This window comes from Chaetodon trifascialis, chromosome 13, assembly GCF_039877785.1.
Source record: "Chaetodon trifascialis isolate fChaTrf1 chromosome 13, fChaTrf1.hap1, whole genome shotgun sequence".
In the NCBI taxonomy this organism is placed as follows: Eukaryota; Metazoa; Chordata; class Actinopteri; order Chaetodontiformes; family Chaetodontidae; genus Chaetodon; species Chaetodon trifascialis.
In genome coordinates this window covers 13,217,692-13,236,319 of record NC_092068.1, presented here as the reverse complement: position 1 = coordinate 13,236,319, position 18,628 = coordinate 13,217,692, and the positions used below count along the sequence as shown (strand labels likewise).

Below are 18,628 nucleotides of genomic sequence, written 5' to 3'. Positions count from 1 at the left end.
CCATAGTCCAAGAAGACTCTGAAACCTGAGGACGGAAGTTTGGATTGGATACTGCTGCTTACTCATGGGTGTGAATGTTAAGTTTAGGGTGTATAGTTACAACATAAACGCTGTGTCCACATAATCACAATGCAGTTATGTATAAGCATTATTAAACACTCTTGTGCTGTGCACATTGTTTTTACTCATGCATGAACACACAATTTTGCAGGTACAATATACCGAAAATATCATTGTATTTGATCATCAAATCCGTGTCACGGACAGTGTGCGACAATTATGTTACGAATCGCAATAAAATATGTTGTTCGTGTGTATTTTCTAATCAAGTTCGTAACTCTACGGTGGCAATTATCTACAACCTACATGGAGTTATTCATACGAGTGGAAGAAATAGCATCAGTGTTAGTTGGTGAACTGCACTCATCTGCCCGGACATGGTAAGAACAGACGGGCGGAGTTTGTTCTCGCGTTTGTTCAGCCACTATCCCCGTCCGCACGGCACACTCCGTTGAGAAAGGGGCGTATCAGCTACACATGACGTTGCAGACCAGATTAGCTCTGTTTACTTTGATTTTGGAGTGTTGTCGCTACCTAGCCAACACTCTGTCAACCGAGGAGCCGACTGAATAAACAGTAGGTAATGCGATGTTGAGTTTCGTTCAACTGTTCATTTCAACTTTGTTTGATTAAGGCCAACTTTCGCTAGCTCCTTGCACTAGTTAAGTCGGGTAACTTCAAGCCGTTGCAACAGGAAGCGTCAGAGCTAACGTTAGCTTACCCAGTAACCGGAGGACTTTTGGGGTCGTCCTGGACTGTCGTGGGAGTGAAGCACTCATTTCAAGATTTCGCTGCTAATAAAGTTGATGAAAAGACCATGATTGGTCATGCAAACCAAGGAACCGGGCAGGTGAAGTTGTCGGCCACAGATTAGAGTGGTTCACGTCGTTGTCAGGTGTGTGTGAAGTTGCTAAAACTGGGGACTTTAACGACGCTATGAGCCTTATTACCTATCAACTGAATTCACATCATATAATTTCACTGTGGCGCGTAACTTCTTCCTCGCTGGACAGTCAGGGTGCTGTTCAGTTCTCCGGTTCTCAGTGCTGCCGCTTGTGGCCGAGAGCTGTATTGCAACCACACCGTGTTCTAACAGCATGGACCGTTGAAATTTTGCTTCCACCCATCGGTGGCAGCACTAAAGAGAAGCGCTGTGGTTTGTAGCGATGAAGAAATTACGCCCCATGTTGGATTTTACATGGGTGAAACTGAGTTTTATGGCCCTGACCTGCGTTAGACCAGAGTAAGTCGGGTTTTTGTTACTTCATGCAAGCCTGAACAGCTGCTGAGAAAAATAACTGCCTTCCGATTGATTAAAAAATAATTATGATAACGTGTCCTCTGAGCAAAACTACCATAACTTATGATAATAGCATAGCAGCCAGCAGACACAGCGACTGTTTTCTGTCCAAATCTCATGCAACTCTCACGGCAACTAAACGATATTAACCTGGTTCGTTCTGTAGTTCATTACTCGCTAATCCATAATTTAACTGTTAAGAGACGTGTAGAAAAAAGCGGCTAATTTGGACTGATCTTGAGTCAGCGGGCCTGACTGTCTTGTCTTCTGTTGACTTGTCCACACCCCCCCATGCATGTTCAAAGTCAGCGCTGCAGCTTCAGAAGTTACATCAGATTGTTTTTCCTCAGATAAATGTCTTCTCCAATCGAAGCAGACGAGGATGAGGTGGAAGAAGTGCAGTTTGTGTCAGTAAGTCACGTGCACATTTCATCTCTTTCAAGAATCGATCGTTTCAAAGGATAACAGTCAGCTGCAGTGGCTTACTCTCTGGTCTAATTGTGCACCAACATCTTGATCCAGCCTGATAATCTGACTGGATTTCCATTTTACTTCTTAAATATATCATATTTCATTGACTGAACAATGTTAGCTGCTGTGCCTTGTGTGACTGGAGCTGATGATGGCCATGTTAACATGAGTAATAAACCACAGAAACGTAGATGTGTTTAATGACATGGCGTCTTGAACTTGCTTCAGGAGGGCCCTGTCAGACCGATATTGGAATGTATTGATCTGCTGAGTGATAGTGAGGATGAGGGCTGTTCATCACTGGCAGACACGGTGAGTTGTTGGATAGACCCCCTTTTTATTAAATAATGTGAATATCTGACCAGGGCCTTTTAAAATTGTTGTGATGTTTATTCTCCTGTAGATTGAAGATAGAATCTCCTGCCATAGAGCGCGTGTTACATCTACGCTGGACAGACTAGCACACCAGGTGGCTCTGGAGAAAAAGGAAAGGGCAAATAAATGTAGAGCATTCAAGGTAAGCTTCAATGGCAGATCGTTGTCCTCAGTCTGTTTATTCATTTTGCTTTTTTGCACTTTTTTTGAATGTACAAAATAATATTAAGGGCAAAAAATGGTTGTAATGCATACTTTATATTGGCAACATTATTTTTATAAACTGTATATATTGTGCATATACAGTCTAAGTGTTTCTCAAGTGCAATACAACATTTGTCATGAGTAGTTTTCTCATAAGAATATTAGCAATAGTATATTTTTATGGCATTTGCTATTTTATTTTAATCTGTACAAATGTACATATACATAGTTGTTTTTCTATTCTGCACCCTGTACACTTTTCTTATTTTGACCTCTTTATGCCAGTGTGTTTGCTCTTTGTAATACTTGCTGGCTGTAACGACTAAATTTCCCCGGTGTGGGATCAATAAAGTCTTATCTTATCTTATCTTATCTTATCTTATCTTATCTTATCTTATCTTATTTATGCACCACTCTGCAAAAATGTGTTTGTACACCCAGCAGTGGAAAGTCTGTAGCTTTAGTGGTGGGGAAACCTTGTTAGCAAGTCTATAATCAGCTGTTATTTGTATTTCTTTCATGCAAAGAGTAAAATAACTTGAAATTCTCTGCAGAAATTTTCTGTGTGTGCTGTGTTGGTTTAAGGGGTAAAGTAAGGTAAAGTTGTAGGAGCAACAGTGTCACCCTGTGGACAGAATATAGAAAACATTAACTGTGGCATCCTGCAGCACCACAGTGAATGGCAGTGTATTTACTCCATGCAGCATCATGGCTGCAACTAATTATTATTTTCGTTATCAATTAATCTGTCATGTAAGGCAAGTATAAAAGACGTGGTGGAACATGTGCTGTTATCTGATTGTGTGTCTTGTTTCAGGAGAAGCAAATCTTACAGAGAGCTCATGGGCAGCAGGAGCTGGCTTTCAGTTCTACAAATGGAGTAAATCAGGAGGCAAAGCGCTGCGTAGACATGTGGTTAAAGATGCCAGGTACATTTTAAATCTGATTCAGAAATCTGGTGCATCATCACTAATCACTGATGTTACTTGTAAATCTGTCAGTATTTGAGTTGATTCAAGCCAGTAGAACAACTGTAAAAGCTTTTTTTCTCTCATGTGCTGTTTTTGTGTATACAAGTTTATAATTTCATGCTGTTCCAGTGATCCACTTTGATCAGAGGGATGATTCAAATGTTATTTTGTCCTAAGAGATTTCTTTTACTGTATCTTTGTGTATACTTAGGTGTCAGACCTGGGGTGGTCAGTGCTGGTTCTGGAGGGAGGCACAGATCTGCTCCTTTCCCCAGAAATACTTCAACTAGACACACTTGTCCAGTGATAAACTGTGGGAGAGTTTATGACAACGCGTCCCTCCTCGACGGACACTTGAAAAGGTCTTTCTTTTCCATTCATTTCAGTGTGAGTGCAGCATTCTTAGAGCCATTTTCCAGAGTACTAACATGGCATATTTTGCAAAAATCTTGTGTGTAGGTTTGATCACTCCCCTTGTGACCCCACCATCAGCCTTAAAGGATGTCCATCTGAGCTCTTTGCCTGCGCTGCCTGTGGTCAACATTTTCTGACTAAAGAGGAATGGAGGAAACATCTTTCATCTAAGGTTAATGCAGTTTACTGACTCTGCAATGGATTAGCGTTCTTTTGAGATTAAATATGTTTTGAATAATGTTGTTTTGATTACTAGCTGTCCTCATCTACTCCCGATGGTCACAGCACGACTCAGACTTATCAGCGGATTGTGTGTTTTGCCTGCCCTGCCTGCTACCTCTTCTTCAACCTCCGTGATGAGTGTCTCCAGCACATGTCAGCCAGAAACCACTTCGCAGAGTCACTTGCCATGAATGGTAAGGTTTACCTAACATTTTTAGTTTTTTGCACATTTTCATTAAAACCTCGCATATCCAAATCCACATTAATGAGCACAGGGTAGTGGAAATATAGTTATTAAACTATTTAGGTAGGATTTTCTAGGTGACAAATGTGTGTTCTTTCCATGGAGTACATATTTTGTATACATGGCCCCAAAGGATTTGTATATGCAAGTTCCCAGAGCGAAATAATCAAACAGATTTGATTATCATTTTAGGCTTATTTTCAATAAGACCATCTTCAGGAAAGCACTGAAGATGTATTAGATGAGCCAAATATCTTTTACCTTTGTCTTGTTAAAGAAACCAGAGGAAGAGCAATGCCAGTTCCCGTCCCAGAATATGTGAAGAATCGTCTCATCACTTTGTGCAAGGATGCTTCGTTCACTGTCCGATGCTCTCTATGTCACAAAGTACTAATCTCCCATCAGGCAGCTCAAGCTCACTTCAAGTAAGTTTTATTGTGATTTATTCAGGGCATGCTTGTGTAGCAGACACTGATTTTGTTCCGATGTTTTATGGAAATGATTTTTTCCTTTCCTTTTTCCTTGCTTTCATGTCTTAGTGTGCACTGCAGACAGGGCTGTGCGGTGGCCAAGGCCGATAAAACCGTCGTACAGGTAATGAAACAGCTGCAGGTACGAGGGCAGTGCACCCTCTGCTGTAAAATCTTCCTCAGCCAAGCTGAAATTGAGAGTCACAAAGAATCGACCCAGCACAATGTGGAGGTCAACCAGACAATGGAGAAAGCAGTCCTTCAGCACTGCAGGTTTGGTGACATTGGACACACACAGAGGGCTAGAGAGGCAGAGGGGACTAGACAGTCCACTGGCCTCCAAACACCTTTTCAGAAGAGAAACAAGAAGAGGGCCCATTGCGAAGAATCACCAGGCAAACGGCAGAGGCTAAGTATGAATGGCAGCGCCGGCAGGAAGTCAACAACAGCATGGTGCTGCGAGTGTGGTCTCCAGTTCTCAGAGGAAGCTGCAGCTAGTAAGCATCTCTTGGCTGTCAACCAGATTTTCCATCAGTGCGGCGTGTGTGGCAAACACATGGGAGAGTCCTCAATTACCCGGCTGCATATGAGCCGCTTTCACGGAGGAGCTCATCTCTCCAACTTCCTCTTCTACTGCCGCACGTGCAAAGTGGAAATGCCTCGGTACGAAGATATCCTGTCACATGTGTCCAAGGATCACAGTGGACACGGCTACTTAACTGAACAAGAAGTACCCGAGGAGCTTGCTGCTGTCGCTGATGCCAAGCCGTCCACCAGCACCCAACATTCACCATTCTTGAAGTCCACAGGCCAGCAGAACACAGTAGAGACATGTTCCTCAAAAGCAGAGCAGACATGGATGTGCAGGATGTGCGAAGACGTCTTTGACTCGGAGGAGGACGTCCAGAAGCACTGCAGCGACGTGAGCAGTCACAGCTATCAGAGGTTCATCTGCGGACACTGCCCTCAGAAGTTCTTCAAAGAGTCCACCGTGCGTAGACACTGTATGAACGAGCACAACGGGCAGGTTAAGAGCTCCCATTTCTGCGGCCTCTGCGACAGCATGCAGTTTGAGTCTGAGGGCGAGTTCTTGGAGCACTACAAGAGTCTTCACAGTAAGGACTACTACTGTATGGACGGCGGTGATGTTGTTCAGCCTGCTGTTGCTGAGAGCACCAGTCAGCTTACATGTCCATGCATGGGTTCAGAAAAGAGCAAAGAGGAGATGAAAGCTACATATACGCAGTGCATGAGGGATCTGTCCGCTGAGGGGAAATGTCTGTATGTGTGTGCGCCTTGTGGAGTATCTGCACCGTCCTACGCACAGATGAAGACTCATGTCCACACCAAGCACCCAGCTTTGAACCTGAGCAAGACCTTTGATGTGGAATGCAAAGCTTGCCAGGAGAGCTTTACGGGTGTACCAAGTTTCCATAAACACTACCACTCCCGACACTGTACACTGGAACCGTGCATGAGCTCCAGGATCTGCGTTAAAGACATGAAAGCAGAGCCCACCACTGTAAAAATAATCAATGCTGTGGAGGTCAAACCAGACGCCAACGGTAAATGTCTTCACATTTTTGACGTTAAGTTTCTGTTTGCGTGCAGCTTTTAATCATTTGATTGTGTTTTTATGTCGTCATTTCAGAGATTGAAGATGAGACACTGGTGAAGTTTTTTAACATTGACCGGGCCAGCAAAGAGAGAGAAGCGCATGAAAGTAAGCAACACATAACCACCACCACACATACACACTGGCAAATGCAAAACGACAAAAAACAAACAACTCTGACCCCAAAAAAGTTGGGATGCTGAGTAAAATGTAAATAAAAACAGAATGCTTTACCAGTTTTATGCAGTGTTCCTGAGCCCATGTAATAATATCTAGTAAAGAGTACAGTGAGCAGGTGTTAGCGATTACTTTGCTGCCCCCTGTTGGTTTGCAGCGACCTTCAACAAGCGGTCAGCTCTTAAACATTGTGCCTTTCAGGATCTTAATTCTGATTTTAATGTATAAGATGCTCATTTATTGCATGTTCTGTTACAGGTGAATCGGATAACGAGACGTCCGTGAGCGCAGAGGAAGCGAGAGAGTCAGCAGGTATGAGGTGGAGCATGAAATGTACACTGTTTGTCCCTTTGTGTGCCTCTTATCGCCACAGTACATTTTAATGCAGTCTCATGTTGGTCTTTGTAGTGAGGAAAACAGGATGCATTTAGGAACAACTGAAATCATAATAATTTACACAAGAAAGCAATTAGACTTGTATATATATATATATATAATTTAGTACAATAGGCTAGTATGTATTTCTCCAAGCATATTTATGGTGGTGGTGTCGTGTTTAATTTGGACATAATGTAACTTGAATCTTTTTGTTCTGCTTTTTTCTTTTTTTCCAGAGTTGGAAGAAGCTCTTAAAAGAAGTCTTGTGGAGTTTTGAAGGTTGTTTGTTTTGTTACATGATGGTCATCAGACATTATGTTGAGTTTTGTACCTGGTATTAGTGTTCAGAGTGTATTAAATAAATGTTAGTTGCTATTTTGTCTGTTTTGAATCATTTTAAAATTATATTAAAAAGTCAACTTGGGGCATTCCCATCACAGATCATACTGTAGCTGGCAGATCCCATATGTTGGGATGCTGCTTTGTGGCTGTAGATTTATGCACAGACTCCTGTTGTGAAGACTCAACACATGGTGTTTCCACACATGTGCTATAGATGGCATCGATGACACTGCAAAATGCCATAGCTGAACCTTGACCACAGCGTGAGCTGTACCTCCAATTCGCCGTCTCTGGTTTCATTGCACACATGTATGTACCGTAAGGAGTAGAGCCACCCTTTGTATGCAGAAAAGTTGCGTTTTTAAATCATAAGTGGGTGACTGACAGATTCCTCTTTAAGTGGATTCACAATGCAAATGGACAATCACATCACCGGTTTGATCACCAGTCAATCAGATAATGGAGAAAACTGTCCTGTGCACTAGAATAGTTTGAGACAGTAGTCCAGGTTGTAAACAGTCAGTGCAGTCATGGAACAAGTTAATTGGGATTGGACCCTCGTGGTTGTAGAATTTGGCAGCTGCCATCTAACTCATTGCGGAGGTGAAGTTGTCTCACCCACTGGTGAGGAAATCCCTGTAAGTCTCATTTAGATGTGAACTGAAAGCAGCCATGTAAAGTCCACTCTAAACCACTGCTCTCCATATGGTAACTACGTGTACTGTGGCAGCTGAAAAAAGTGATCTCCAGGTAATCTACAACTGTCAAAGCAGTTATTTTTCCACGGGACCCGCTCGGGCTTCTCATGGACCTCTCGCGGGTCCTCGGACCAGACATGTGCCACCTGTGCTCTGGGCTCCTCGGGAAGCTTCTGCGAGGAGCGGGTGAAGGAAGTTGCAGCCCATGTTAGGAAATGTTGTCCCCGGAGCGCCGCAGCAGCCGGAGCAGCGCGGCAGTGTCAGCCGGACAGCGCACAGTGTTGGTCGCACACGGGAAGGACTCCTCTCCGCGGCGGCGGATCACAATAATCAGAAAAACTATTATTTACCGAGATGGCTCAAGCGAAAATCCAGGCGAAAATGAGCGATGCTCCGTGCGCTAAATTCAGCAGGACGCTGTCCATGGCCGATCGCTCAGGACGACTTCTGGAAAGTTTGGATCAGCTGGAAGTGAGGTACGTGAGGGGTCAGGCCTCAGCATGTGCCACTTGATCGTCAGTGTTTTGTTTGGCTGCTCTCATGTTTTCCAATATAATATCAACATAACCCAAACTAGCAGAGGGGGAAGCGGCGCATCATGAATAATGAAAAGGTTTTATTTATACAATAAGTGGATATATCCATACAGTAGGATACTTATTATATTCATATAACAGTCAGTGTATAGATTGGATATTAGTCCTGTCCGTTTACAGCAGGTTTTATGTTTACCGTCAGGGCCTGTGCTCGTGAATGGGTGCTTGTGCTCATGCATTGTCTCTGTCCGTTAGGGTGGAGGCTTTACGCGAAGCGGCCTCGGCCATGGAGCAGGAAAGGGAGTGCATCCTGGAGATGATTCAGTACATTCAGAGCGGACAAGAAATGCGTAACATCTGTGCTGGTGAGGCCGCTGACTCCCACCTCTGGACTTCAAGCCGGGGGGAGACATGAAAGCAACTTGTTTGACTGTAGAGCTCAGCCTGTTTGCTGTCCACCTTTCCTGTGGAGCTGCTCTCATTTCTCGGTAGCATTGCGATCCAGTGAGCTCATGCTTTGGATGCTGAGTTGTAGTTGGGTGGTGGTGCTGCAGAACCTCAGGGGATTTAAAAGGGAACGAGGCAACATGATAGTTTTTCACCCCACCCAAGCCAAGATGTAAGTTTGCATGAGCCAAGGTCAGAGTTTGTTGTCCTCCCCATCACCAGTACTTGATATTATAACCCTGCTGAGCCGATGTTTGAATCCCTCACAACAGATTGCATAGGTGTTCGTATTATTGTGTCCACCACTGTATAGTCAGTGTGTTTTGTCCTTTGAAGATGCAGCATTGATGTCTGTCTTGTTTTCTTTGTTCTAGGGGAGAAAGAAGAGTTAGAGTTGACTGCAAACCGCCTCATGGGCCGCACGCTGTCTGTGAAGATCTCCGTCGGCACAATCAGGAACTCCCAGCAGGAGGAGGCGCTGCACAAGGCCACGTCCATAATTGATGAAATAGTGAAAAAGTTGCTTGACGACTTGGACAGCGGCCGGCAGCAGCTGCAGGCCCTGCACGCCGCCTGTGTGTCTGAGGCCCCGCAGGTCCCCATCGATCAGAAGTTTCAGGCCGTAGTGATCAGCTGTGCTCTGGAGGACCAGAAGAAGATCAAGCGCAGGCTGGAGACCTTGCTGAGGAACGTTGAAAATGCAGACAAGAACATCAAGATCATGGATCACCAAAAACTGGAGGTCCCAAAAGCCAATGGCTGTCCTTAAGACTCATCATTAAGTGCGTCTTTAATTCCACTAACCTCGCCAAGAAGAATCCTGTACTAACTTGTCAAGAGACTCTACATGTAGCAGAAAACGAGTCCTTATTGAAAAAGTTATAGTGACACTGAACCTTTGGGCCAAAATACAGTAAACAGACACCATCATAAGCATGATCAAGCTTTACCTGCAAAAGATTGATATTTACACCAACCTACTTAAAATGGATTCTTTTACTGTGTAGTACACTGTGTGCTCACATATGCACTGAAGACAAAAAAACACAATGTGTGATGCTCCACTGGACTTTTAGTCAGTTTGTTTAAATCCAGTGTGTGACGAACAACAAATCCCATGTTGAAGTATCTTTTCCTGTTGCCTTGTCTCACCTTTCAAAGCAGCCTCTCATTAAGGATTTTGGACGTGTAAACACTACCTCTTTGTGTGAAGGCAACACAACTCACACCGCGCTGTGGCTTCTAGTTCATGTTGGCACAAAGCTGTTTTTATGTCAGATTATGTATCAAAAGAGTGAATAAAAAGCACACTGACTCTGAGTACGTCGAGGTGGCCTGTTGCTCTCATTGATGGCCAAGCTGTCACAGGTATCAGTTGGTTTCTTGCACATAGTTTTACACTCCGATACAGCAGATGAAGCCAGTGTATTTGTTCTGTTAGACTGTATCCTGTTGGCATTATCCATCCATCCATCCATCCATCCATCCATCCATCCATCCATCCATCCATCCATTTTCTATACCGCCTATCCCTTTCGGGGTTGCGGAGGGCCTGGAGCCTATCCCAGCTGTCAATGGGCGAGAGGCGGGGTACACCCTGGACCAGTCGCCAGTCGATCGCAGGGCAGCACACACGACAAACAACCATTCACACTCACACTCACACCTAGGGGCAATTTTAGAGTCATCAATTAACCTAATGAGCATGTTTTTGGTCTGTGGGAGGAAGCCGGAGTACCTGGAGAGAACCCACGCAAGCACGGGAAGAACATGCAAACTTCACACAGAAAGGCCCCGCCCAGGGATCGAACCGGCAACCCTCTTGCTGTGAGGCACGCGCACTACCTGCTGTGCCACTGTGCAGCCAGAAATAGTATATTTTACAACATAAAAACTGTCATGTCATAGAAATGTGTGATTTCCATGAAAGAAGCTTTTTACAATGTACCTAAAATGTAACCTAAAACTAGTTAAAAACACTGTAGTGGAGCACTGTCAATTAAAATCACACACGGATGCCCAAGAAAAAAGTAAAGGTTTATTTATGCCAGATTACCATCAACCCCCCCCCCCCACACACACACACACACCCACCCAAACATAACATCAGGTGCAGTGTGGCACACCTCAAATTGTGATACATCTTATCTGTTAAAACAAAAATCCAACAGAGTTGTTTTTGTCTGACTGAAAGCAAACATGTTGGTTTGTCTATCTAAAGGTGTGAAATTGGTTTGTGGAGTCATGTGTGAAAGAGCAGAGTAACAGTAAGACACAAAGATTATTACAACACCTGAGTGACAGCACATAAGTATGGTTAGTCTTAACTCGGTTCTTTCAGATTATATGCCATCTTAACGATAAAGTGCACTAAATCCATTCAGTCAAAAAGCAGAAAAAAGGCAAAAATAAACACAATGTTACAAGGAAGAGAAAGCTGAGGAAATCATTATTTACAGATTTACTTTGCAGGCAATTCAAAACAAACAGCAAGAGCAGGGATTAAGATGCTTACTGGTGGAGCATGTAAACATGGACAAGGCATTGAGGCGCTGCAACCATGGCTGGACATTCACTGATGTGGAAAAAGGCTTGCATGCACAGCTATGCCACTCTTTTTTTTTTTTTTCTCAAAACAGCACTGATGACATACAACCAGATGAGCATGCTTGAAACGTGACACAGTCCTGGTGCCAAAGGTACAACTGGAACACATTTTAAGCACTCGATGAAGGCTTGATGCTAACAAGAACGTGACAATAAAGGCATTTTCATTGTTAAAAAAGAGTGCCTTGGAGATTTCCTGTGATTTTTGTGTCGACATTTTAAGCACCAGTTGAGATTTTTCACAGACTATGAATGAAAAAAAAAAGAAAAAAGAATGAATTCAGTCATGTCTGAACTGACTGAGAATAAAGTTCATTTGAATGTGGGAAAAGCATCAATCAGACATCTGAGGACTTTCTAAAAAGAAAGAAACATACATGCACATGTATTCCCACATGTATTCTAACTCCATGAAAAATACTTGAATTGTAACTACTAATATTGAAATGATCATAATGTCACATAGGAGATTTAAGACTTTTCCACATCACCACATATATTCATCTTTGTGCTTGGTAAACTCTCATCTTTCATTTAATGACTTAAAAAAAAAAAGGCTTGATACAGACAAGGCAGTAACAGACAGTTCACAGCGAGCTGCATTAGTCTTTTTTGGAGTACCCTCATGTAATAAGAAGAAACTGAATTTTCTTGCATATTCAGGCACTCAAGCAACATGTCTGGTCCTGGTGGTCAGCTTTTAGTACCTTCAGAGCGATACCACAGGGACAGACACCACCGAGCAGCGAGCGTTTAGTGTTGTCAACTTTCTGATACCACTCCTCCCTTTCCCATCAAAAAGGAGCAGCGATTTACAGAACAGAAACAGATACTACAGAGGCCAAACCAGAAACAAAAAACACCATTCTGTCCCATCTTTAGTGCCTGAATTGTCAGAAGTATTGTGAAATATTTTGTAGCTGTACCAAAATGAAAGAAAAGCAAAGATAAACGTGAAATATGTTGTGCTGCAACTGACTGTGACTCAAAGAGCAGATTATCATGAATTGAATTTGTTTTTACGTCACAAAGTCTTAGACTTTGTTAAAGTCTTACAGTTTGGTTAACAAACCTCTAACTATAGATAGTGGAGTGTAAGCAGACAAATAGAGGACTATTCTGTGTCAGTAGCTATTGATATTTGGTTACACATAGGAGCACATTCTACTAATGTCATGTTACATCCATACCACTGCAGTGTTAACGTTTCACTACAGCTCAGAAAGAGCAAATTTGGCACTGTGTCAACACTTCAATGAAAATATCACCCAACACTGCTGTGATTCGTACAAAAATACTTGTGCACAGAGAATTAACTCTGGATTCCAAAGTGTTTTGTCCACGATAAACAGAATAGTTTGAACCATATTCTGTTGACAGGATAGAAAAATATGGTACGAAATAATCTGCGTATCTTCTACAATACATGCAAACATATTGCACAGCTGAAATGCTAAAAACAGGAACGTGACTGTAAAAACCATCTTCTGTTTTTTTTTTTGGGGGGGGGGGTTTCATTAAATACATGACACTGTTACCTAAAGAGGTATTTCTGGTTTTGTGAAGTGTGTGTAGGTCAGCACACCCCCAGTTTGGAGAGGCAGACAAGAGTACAAGTGTAGGAAGCTACGCTATGTACTGCTGTGGACGGGAGCAGCAGAAAAACACCTTTTGGCTGCCTAAAAAAAACACTAACCAAACCCTGTGGGGGAGGGAGATTCGATTTTCCCTAACCAATCACTGGAGACCAAGGTATCCACCTGAACATAACTTTTCCTAATTCGACACTGATGAATAACAATGCCAACATACTGTTTTTTTTCGGGATTTCTCTACTCCTGCCAGTGGCGCTGACTGGCTAATCATTTGTCCCCCGGATCATCTGCTTTTTTTAGACGAGACGCCGCCGTTTGATGTCATGGCGCTAGAAGAATCAGTCAAGTTGATGCAGGGTGTTAGATTCAAAGGTGTGGACCCAGACAATTCTATGCTGGTACTCCTGCTGCTTCTGCAAACTGGGGGCGTGCCAATCACCATCTACTGATCATACAACCCCACTTCAAAAAACCTGAACTATCCCTTTAAGAGGGTACAATGATGACAGGTTTTGTGCGCGCATCACTGATGGAGGTCCAATGAATCAAAGGAAATGCAACCATACTGTAAATGTGCAAACAGCAACACAGAGTTCAGATTAAACATCAGGTTATTAAAGTAGTATAGACCAGTATTTTCCCCAGTCTGTATGGGCTTTGGTCTGTAAATGTGGCTACCCCAACAAAATACAACAATGACCAATCTCGTGTCAGAAACAACAGTCAGTCAATTAAATGAAACCATTATCTAGAGTAGGCTGCAGCTTCCAAAAGGATTTTTACTCTTCTTGGTTCTTTGTTTGTTAGGTCGCAAAGTGATGATTTCTCTGCCGTTGCTGGAGTTCTGGTTGCACACATTACTACTTGTTGTATTAAAAACACCTTAGGAAAAAACACAATTTATGAGTAACCTTACCCCAATAATAATAAAAAAAACCTTACAATATAACAGAGATGTTCAGAAAGATTCCTCACCTATTTTATTGCTTGTTGTATGGACCACCTCGGTCTCCTCCGCTGTTTGCTGTTTGAGTCGCTGAAGATACTTCTCAGCTAAATACTTGAAAACTAAAAAGAGAGAAGCAGCAGAAAGGTTACGATGGTAACATCCACAGTGAGCTTGTTTCACTTGCATTAGACCACTTGTCCACATTTTCAGTAACCCACCCTCGTTGACATTAAGGTCCTCTTTTACTGAAGCCCGATAAAATCTCAGCTTCAGCCTTTTAGCCAAAGCTTCTGCCTCCTCGCTGCAATGCAAGAAAAGAAATTACAAAATGTCTTGAATTCATGGCAAGTTATACTGCTTTCATTACAATTCACATTATCATCACCACTTGTACTCAGCATTTAACTGTTCCAGTGTGACTTCTGCCTTCACAAAACCATTACTTACGTTTTTATAACGGTCTCTTCCAGCAGGTCAATTTTGTTCTGCACTAGAACTGTGGGAATATCTCCGACCTCTGCCTCCACCTTCTCTCTCCAGCTGTCAATAGCCTGAAACGACTCCCTGTCTGTGGTAGAGAAGACTAGCACACATGCTTGAGCACCTGGAATGCAAGAGAGCACACCAACAGTTCATGTCTTCAAGCAGTTCATTCTTTTAACAATGATTGAAACTATTCCGATAAAAATATGACAAATAATTGATATTGTGAAAACACTGGGTCAACTTCAGAGCAGCCCCGCTGGAGATTCATGTGCTTTGGTTGAATGCCGCGCTGCCAGTCAACCATAAAATCTGTGACAAATAAAAACTTAACCCCAGCAGTTGAGGAGGTCAGTGACCCAAAGCAGCTGTGTTACATTTGTCACAGTGGCGGGGTCTTACCACGGTAGTAGGCCTTGGTGATAGCGTCAAACTCCTCCTGCCCAGCGGTGTCCCACAGCATGAGTCGGACCTCTTCGTCATTCACGCTAAAACAATGAGCAGGTAATGAGGGGGAATTCAGTGCATAACGACCTGTCAAGCACGTCATACTTATTTCTGTTGTATTCATGAATGTTGGCCAAATCTGCACTTAAAAGATCAGTACCTAACCTTTTACCTCGGTTTCCTTAGGAAATTCATTTTCTTAGAAAATAAGAGTGTTTTGGCCCACAATTCATGATATAGTATCATCTGATACGTGTTTTCATGACAAAATAAGAGTACTTTATTATACATTATAGACATTTGTTAGAGAAAAAGAGGCTTTCCTGGTCACCCCTAAGTGTCGCTAACATCAGGATTCAATATTCATCAGGCTGCACTTAACAGGATCCTCATTAGTGTATACTAAAAAAATTCTTTGCTGGTGGACTGTAGGACCACACAGCCCTGCGAGCTATTCCTGACAGAGAAGCAAGTCACTTACAGTATCTGCCTTTCCAGGAAGTCCACTCCGATGGTCTTTTTGTAGTCCTTAGTGAAGACACCCTTGCAGTAACGCTGGATCATACTGGACTTGCCAACAGCTCCATTGCCGACCACGACCACCTTGATGGCCACTTCCATGTCCTCCTCCAACATGGTGGCGACGTCAGGCTGGTATTCTCAATTCCACTCTGCCTGGGGAGTTTCAGCAATGTGACATATACATATACATCATGCCAAAGTGTAAAATGAACATGTTCAGACACAAAGAATTGAGCAGAAACAGCAACATGTGAGCAACTCAAATATTTTCTATGAGATCTGTGCATCTACAAAATATTTGCAGAGATTTGCGTACCAAACATAAAAATACTAAGCTCTGATCCCCTAATATGATTTCTAATACCTGATCTCTGTTTAGTGGTTACATTCTGTCAATTTTAAAACATCCTCTCTCAGGACTGCTCCCACCTAGAAGTAGTTCTGATTAAACCGGTTCCATGAAGGTAATGGAGTGGAAGTTGTTAACTTTTAAGTTAAGTAAGTTCAAGTTAATGAGTTTTTGTTATTGATTCATCTTATTTTTCAATTAATCTTTTTCTATATGTCAACAATAACAACAAAATCTCAAATTATCAGAGCCTATGACAAATGCTTCTTATGTTTGGCCAACAGTCAAAACTCCAAATTACATTTTTTCTATTCATCCATTTTCTATGCCACTTATCCCTTTCGGGGTTGCGGGGATTACAATTTTTATGACTTGTTAAATTTGAAATTTAATTAGTTTCAGCACTAAATGTTACCACAAGAATCAGGGAGGGGGTGCACTCAAGTAATGAGCTCTGACTGGAATTGTCCTTTAAACTATTCAATGTGCTCACATTGAACTCACTGCTATAAATTTTACAAGGAAGTTGTTTGGAGAAACCCATCAATGTGTTTATTCTTCCATTAGCATGGCGAGCAGCAGACGACACACAGCAACTGGCAACTCTTCCACAGTTATATGCGTGTAGCTGCTGAGTGCAATGCTAAACAACATATTGCGAGAAAGCTGTTCCCAGTGGACACTGACAACCTACTGTGTGACTGTGGTGTCCAACAGCCAGTCTGGATTTGAGTCATAATGTGTGTCATAATATTGCAGTTGAAGATATTATTCATCGACTAAAAACTGAGCTGCATGACGCAGCAGATGTTAGAACATGCAGGCAAAACACGTCTTAAAATAAACCCACTGCTCTTTATTTGTACACTTCTTTGATAGAAATTTTACATTAGTTTAAGGCCAAATGTACACTTGAGATTAGATTTAATCTCTGCAATCTCTTTAATTAATCTAACTCTTGTTAAATGAAGTCTCAAGACCTGTCTTTCTTTCAACTTTGATTCACAAGCCAAGTTATACATTAGCAGTCCCCGGATCTCTGTTTAATCATTTCTGTGTGACGTCTTGCTGAAATTTGTTTTGAGTCAAAGTGAGGGATTGTGAATATGAAAGATTATTAGAGATATGATTATTAAGCTGGGAGAAGAGTTGGCCACTAGTCTTAGAAAGTCTGTTAACACACAATCAATAATAATTTCTATACAAAGTGTGGTACAGTCTAACAATACAAGGTAATAAATCACACATGTCCCACAATCATTTCTGAAGTACCTGAGAGTACCATCCGAAAAGTTTGACTCCCCATTACCATCAACTCCAGGTCATTTTCCATACTTGCACAGATAACTATCCTTTACATACTGTGAGCTGTCTGGTTATCATGATATTTCATCATTAGCCCGTTCACACTAGACCTACTCTAAAGACATGAGAGAATCTGACCTTTTGCACAGGTAGAAGGGTATAGTATGCATTATAACGCCCATATAAATTAACTTTGTTTACTATGTGGAAGATAATACACCTCCCCTTCGAGGCAGTGAGACATCTTCACAGATTTATCTTACTCAGTCCTCAATGCAAGACACAGCTAAAGCCAATATTTTAGACTACAGAGACAATAAAAATCTAGCTAATGCCATGAGGTGCAAATGCTCCTTTCTGTTGAGATTCACTGTTGCTGTTGGTAACAATTATTGTCAAACTCTGTGAGGGGAATCAACAATTGGACAAGTCGGCTTTTCATTCTGCTTTATTCCCTAACATCAGAATCTTTTGCCTTTGTTATGACCTGTTGAACAGCTGGCAGGAGGGTCAGCTCTTCAGTTACCAAGCGGCTGCTGGTACAGTATGTTAAAGCTGGCTGAAGGAAACTGTGCTGGTGAGGAAGGATGGAAAAATAGCAAACCCACACAGTGAGCAATTTCTTACCACTAAAATCGCGTTGCAGCTCATCTGGTGTCCGCCAACATTAGATGAGTTAACCTCCCGGTTAACCGCAAATCACATATCTACAGCTCCCTTCCTGCTCTTGACTGTGGCAACAGGAGACGCAAGTGACTCTGCTGCTAAGCTTAAGTTAACGTTACTTAGCTCAGGTTAGCTACTTTTCACAGAGAAACGAACCGTCCCCTCCGCCAGTTAATGGTATCGGGCGAATGACGGCTGAGACAGAATGTTCACCGCTTTAAAACAGCATATAAAGTTTGAATAACGTCGATAACTGAGTAAAAACGGTGAGATTTACGGAATGAAAACGCATAGCTATCTGTCCGCGAGCCTACGTTCCAGCTAACTACATTGCGCATGAGAGTAGCTAACCAGGCAACTGGCTAGCTCGCTAATGTCTGTTGCTAGGCAGCAAAGCCAAAGAGTGCACAATATAAAAGAGGCGTCTTCATCTTCTTCTTCTCCGTCTTCCGCTTATTCGCCGTCGTCGTGGTCTTTTTCTTCTTCTTGATGTCTTTTGGCCGTTGGCAAATAACGTAATAATGCATCACCGCTACCAGCTGGTATGGAGTGTACATTGGGAAGTTTTTGACTGCCAACACTAACAATGCAATCAAATAAAAAATGTCAGAAAACTATCTACACTCCTCAGATAATGAGCAAAAACAGGGAAGATTCATCCTCTGAACTACCCTATTTCACAAAATATGAAAAATAAAAAGTTGTGTTTGGAGTCACTTCTTGAAGCCATAACACATTTAAATGGACACTGTGTCCGGTTCTTCAATCAATAATTAGACAT

General features: G+C 42.4%; 3 protein-coding genes across 6 annotated transcripts; 2 read left to right on the top strand and 1 right to left on the bottom strand.

Annotated features, from left to right (window-relative positions):
- Positions 1-542: 542 nt before the first annotated feature.
- Positions 543-7,281, top strand: znf451 (zinc finger protein 451). Of its 4 annotated transcripts, none has more exons than XM_070978292.1 (13): positions 543-640; positions 1,711-1,771; positions 2,060-2,143; positions 2,235-2,348; positions 3,228-3,339; positions 3,593-3,743; positions 3,841-3,967; positions 4,052-4,211; positions 4,539-4,686; positions 4,801-6,296; positions 6,383-6,454; positions 6,782-6,835; positions 7,138-7,281. In XM_070978292.1, exons 2-13 carry the CDS (start codon positions 1,715-1,717, stop codon positions 7,176-7,178), a joined length of 2,616 nt encoding a protein of 871 aa, XP_070834393.1. In that variant the 5' UTR covers positions 543-640; positions 1,711-1,714; the 3' UTR covers positions 7,179-7,281. The 4 variants fall into 4 exon arrangements, with proteins under 4 accessions (XP_070834393.1, XP_070834394.1, XP_070834395.1 ...); XM_070978293.1 differs by having other exon boundaries at positions 560-636; XM_070978294.1 differs by lacking the exon at positions 543-640 and adding an exon at positions 894-955.
- Positions 7,282-8,116: 835 nt separating this feature from the next.
- Positions 8,117-10,246, top strand: bag2 (BCL2 associated athanogene 2). Its single transcript, XM_070977968.1, has 3 exons — positions 8,117-8,417; positions 8,733-8,842; positions 9,299-10,246. Exons 1-3 carry the CDS (start codon positions 8,296-8,298, stop codon positions 9,691-9,693), a joined length of 627 nt encoding a protein of 208 aa, XP_070834069.1. The 5' UTR covers positions 8,117-8,295; the 3' UTR covers positions 9,694-10,246.
- Positions 10,247-10,941: 695 nt separating this feature from the next.
- On the bottom strand, positions 10,942-18,352 carry rab23 (RAB23, member RAS oncogene family). Its single transcript, XM_070978205.1, has 7 exons — positions 17,809-18,352; positions 15,487-15,680; positions 14,961-15,046; positions 14,523-14,679; positions 14,294-14,376; positions 14,102-14,194; positions 10,942-14,008 (listed from the first exon to the last, which is right to left on the bottom strand). Exons 2-7 carry the CDS (start codon positions 15,639-15,641, stop codon positions 13,875-13,877), a joined length of 708 nt encoding a protein of 235 aa, XP_070834306.1. The 5' UTR covers positions 15,642-15,680; positions 17,809-18,352; the 3' UTR covers positions 10,942-13,874.
- Positions 18,353-18,628: the final 276 nt, after the last annotated feature.

Excerpts from the sequence above, each read along its gene's own strand:
- znf451 (XM_070978292.1), top strand. The coding sequence starts at position 1,715 with ATGTCTTCTCCAATCGAAGCAGACGAGGATGAGGTGGAAGAAGTGCAG. Across the intron at positions 3,968-4,051 it reads GGAAACATCTTTCATCTAAG|CTGTCCTCATCTACTCCCGA; the intron begins GTTAATGCAGTT and ends TTTGATTACTAG. Across the intron at positions 4,212-4,538 it reads AGAGTCACTTGCCATGAATG|AAACCAGAGGAAGAGCAATG; the intron begins GTAAGGTTTACC and ends GTCTTGTTAAAG.
- bag2 (XM_070977968.1), top strand. The coding sequence starts at position 8,296 with ATGGCTCAAGCGAAAATCCAGGCGAAAATGAGCGATGCTCCGTGCGCT. Across the intron at positions 8,418-8,732 it reads TTGGATCAGCTGGAAGTGAG|GGTGGAGGCTTTACGCGAAG; the intron begins GTACGTGAGGGG and ends TCTGTCCGTTAG. Across the intron at positions 8,843-9,298 it reads AATGCGTAACATCTGTGCTG|GGGAGAAAGAAGAGTTAGAG; the intron begins GTGAGGCCGCTG and ends TCTTTGTTCTAG.
- rab23 (XM_070978205.1), bottom strand. The coding sequence starts at position 15,641 with ATGTTGGAGGAGGACATGGAAGTGGCCATCAAGGTGGTCGTGGTCGGC. Across the intron at positions 14,195-14,293 it reads GGACCTTAATGTCAACGAGG|TTTTCAAGTATTTAGCTGAG; the intron begins GTGGGTTACTGA and ends CTCTCTTTTTAG. Across the intron at positions 14,009-14,101 it reads TACAACAAGCAATAAAATAG|GTGTTTTTAATACAACAAGT; the intron begins GTGAGGAATCTT and ends TTTTTTCCTAAG.